This window comes from Kryptolebias marmoratus, linkage group LG21 (assembly GCF_001649575.2).
Source record: "Kryptolebias marmoratus isolate JLee-2015 linkage group LG21, ASM164957v2, whole genome shotgun sequence".
Classification (NCBI taxonomy): domain Eukaryota; kingdom Metazoa; phylum Chordata; class Actinopteri; order Cyprinodontiformes; family Rivulidae; genus Kryptolebias; species Kryptolebias marmoratus.
Window position 1 is genome coordinate 222,016 of NC_051450.1, and position 1,322 is coordinate 223,337.

The window sequence follows — 1,322 nt, forward strand, 5'->3', positions numbered from 1 at the left end:
AAAAAGCGAAGCTCTCGATTTACCGGTCGATCTACGTTCCTACCCTCATCTATGGTCACGAGCTTTGGGTAGTGACAGAAAGAACGAGATTGCGAATACAAGCGGCTGAAATGAGTTTCCTCTGCAGGGTGTCTGGGCTCTCCCTTAGAGATAGGGTGAGAAGCTCGGTCATCCGGGAGGGACTCAGAGTTGAGCCGCTGCTCCTCCACGTCGAGAGTAAAGAGGTAAAGAGGTGTAAAGAGGTAGAGAAAGGTAGCGGTTTTAGGGGGTATGGGTGGAAAAAAACGTGTAAAAAAAAAAATGACGTATTTTACAATGAACAAGTGGAGCTTAGCCTGGCTGTGAGGGCAGAAAAGCCTGGTGGCCCGCCAGGCTTATAATACACTGGGAGAAACCCTGCACTTCTTATAAAGTTCATACATCAAGATGTTTGCATTTTGTCAGCTTAGATTATTACAAAAGTAAGTCTCAAATTACTACAGGGCATTAGAAAATAAAAGGATTGATGTACGTTGAAATTTCAAGCCGTAGCTCCGTTGGTTCCCTTTGAAATTTCATCAGAAACTTTCTAGTTTAAGTAATTCTCAGTAAAGAGTTTCTCAGCTTTTTGAAGAAGAGATTAAACGTTGTTGAGACTAAAGTTTCTCACATTATAATGTTCATTGTCTGATTGTGAGGAGAATTTAAACATGACGACAACCTCTGTTCTCTCCTAACAGACCACTCAGCTCTGTTGTGGAGTATAGAAACTGGGAAATGTTTGCTGAGGTACGCTGGCCATGCAGGATCAGGTAATACATACTGTTTATCTGCAACATAGCTTGATAAAATCATGTTTGATTAAATGAATGTCTGTATCATTACCACTTGCTATTAACATGAAACATTTATAGGTCTGCACAACATTAGAAAAACATGATTGCAGTATTATGAATTTTGCAGTGACAATATCAGTGATGCATCCATCTTTTGGTCACTCTTTTCTTCCTGTTCTGTCATCTCGATGCTCACAACACATCTCAGTAACCATCACCTAAATCAAGTGTGGGCATCAGGCGCAGCTGTTGGCGTGCAGAACAAAATTTTATGGTGCTAATAGCTTACGATTGTGTACAGTTCTTTGCGATACAGATATTTTTGATAAATGTTTGATATATTGCGCGTGAAATAATTGTCCATCCAGCCATCCATCCATCCATCCATCCATCCATTGTCTTCCTCTTATCCGGGGTCGGGTCGCGGGGGCAGCAGCCTAAGCAGGGAGACCCAGACTTCCCTCTCCCCAGCCACTTGGGCCAGCTCCTCCGGGGGAATCCCAAGGC

At 42.8% G+C, this 1,322-nt stretch overlaps 1 protein-coding gene across 3 annotated transcripts in view; it reads left to right on the forward strand.

Moving 5' to 3' along the window:
* wdr37 (WD repeat domain 37) overlaps positions 1-1,322 on the forward strand; it is a 36,180-nt gene that overhangs the window by 16,278 nt on the left and 18,580 nt on the right. For all 3 annotated transcript variants that reach the window (XM_037973171.1, XM_017437842.3, XM_037973172.1), the window contains one exon: positions 720-791. In XM_037973171.1, the coding sequence (XP_037829099.1) occupies positions 720-791 (72 nt within the window). The remainder of the gene's footprint in view (positions 1-719; positions 792-1,322) is intronic.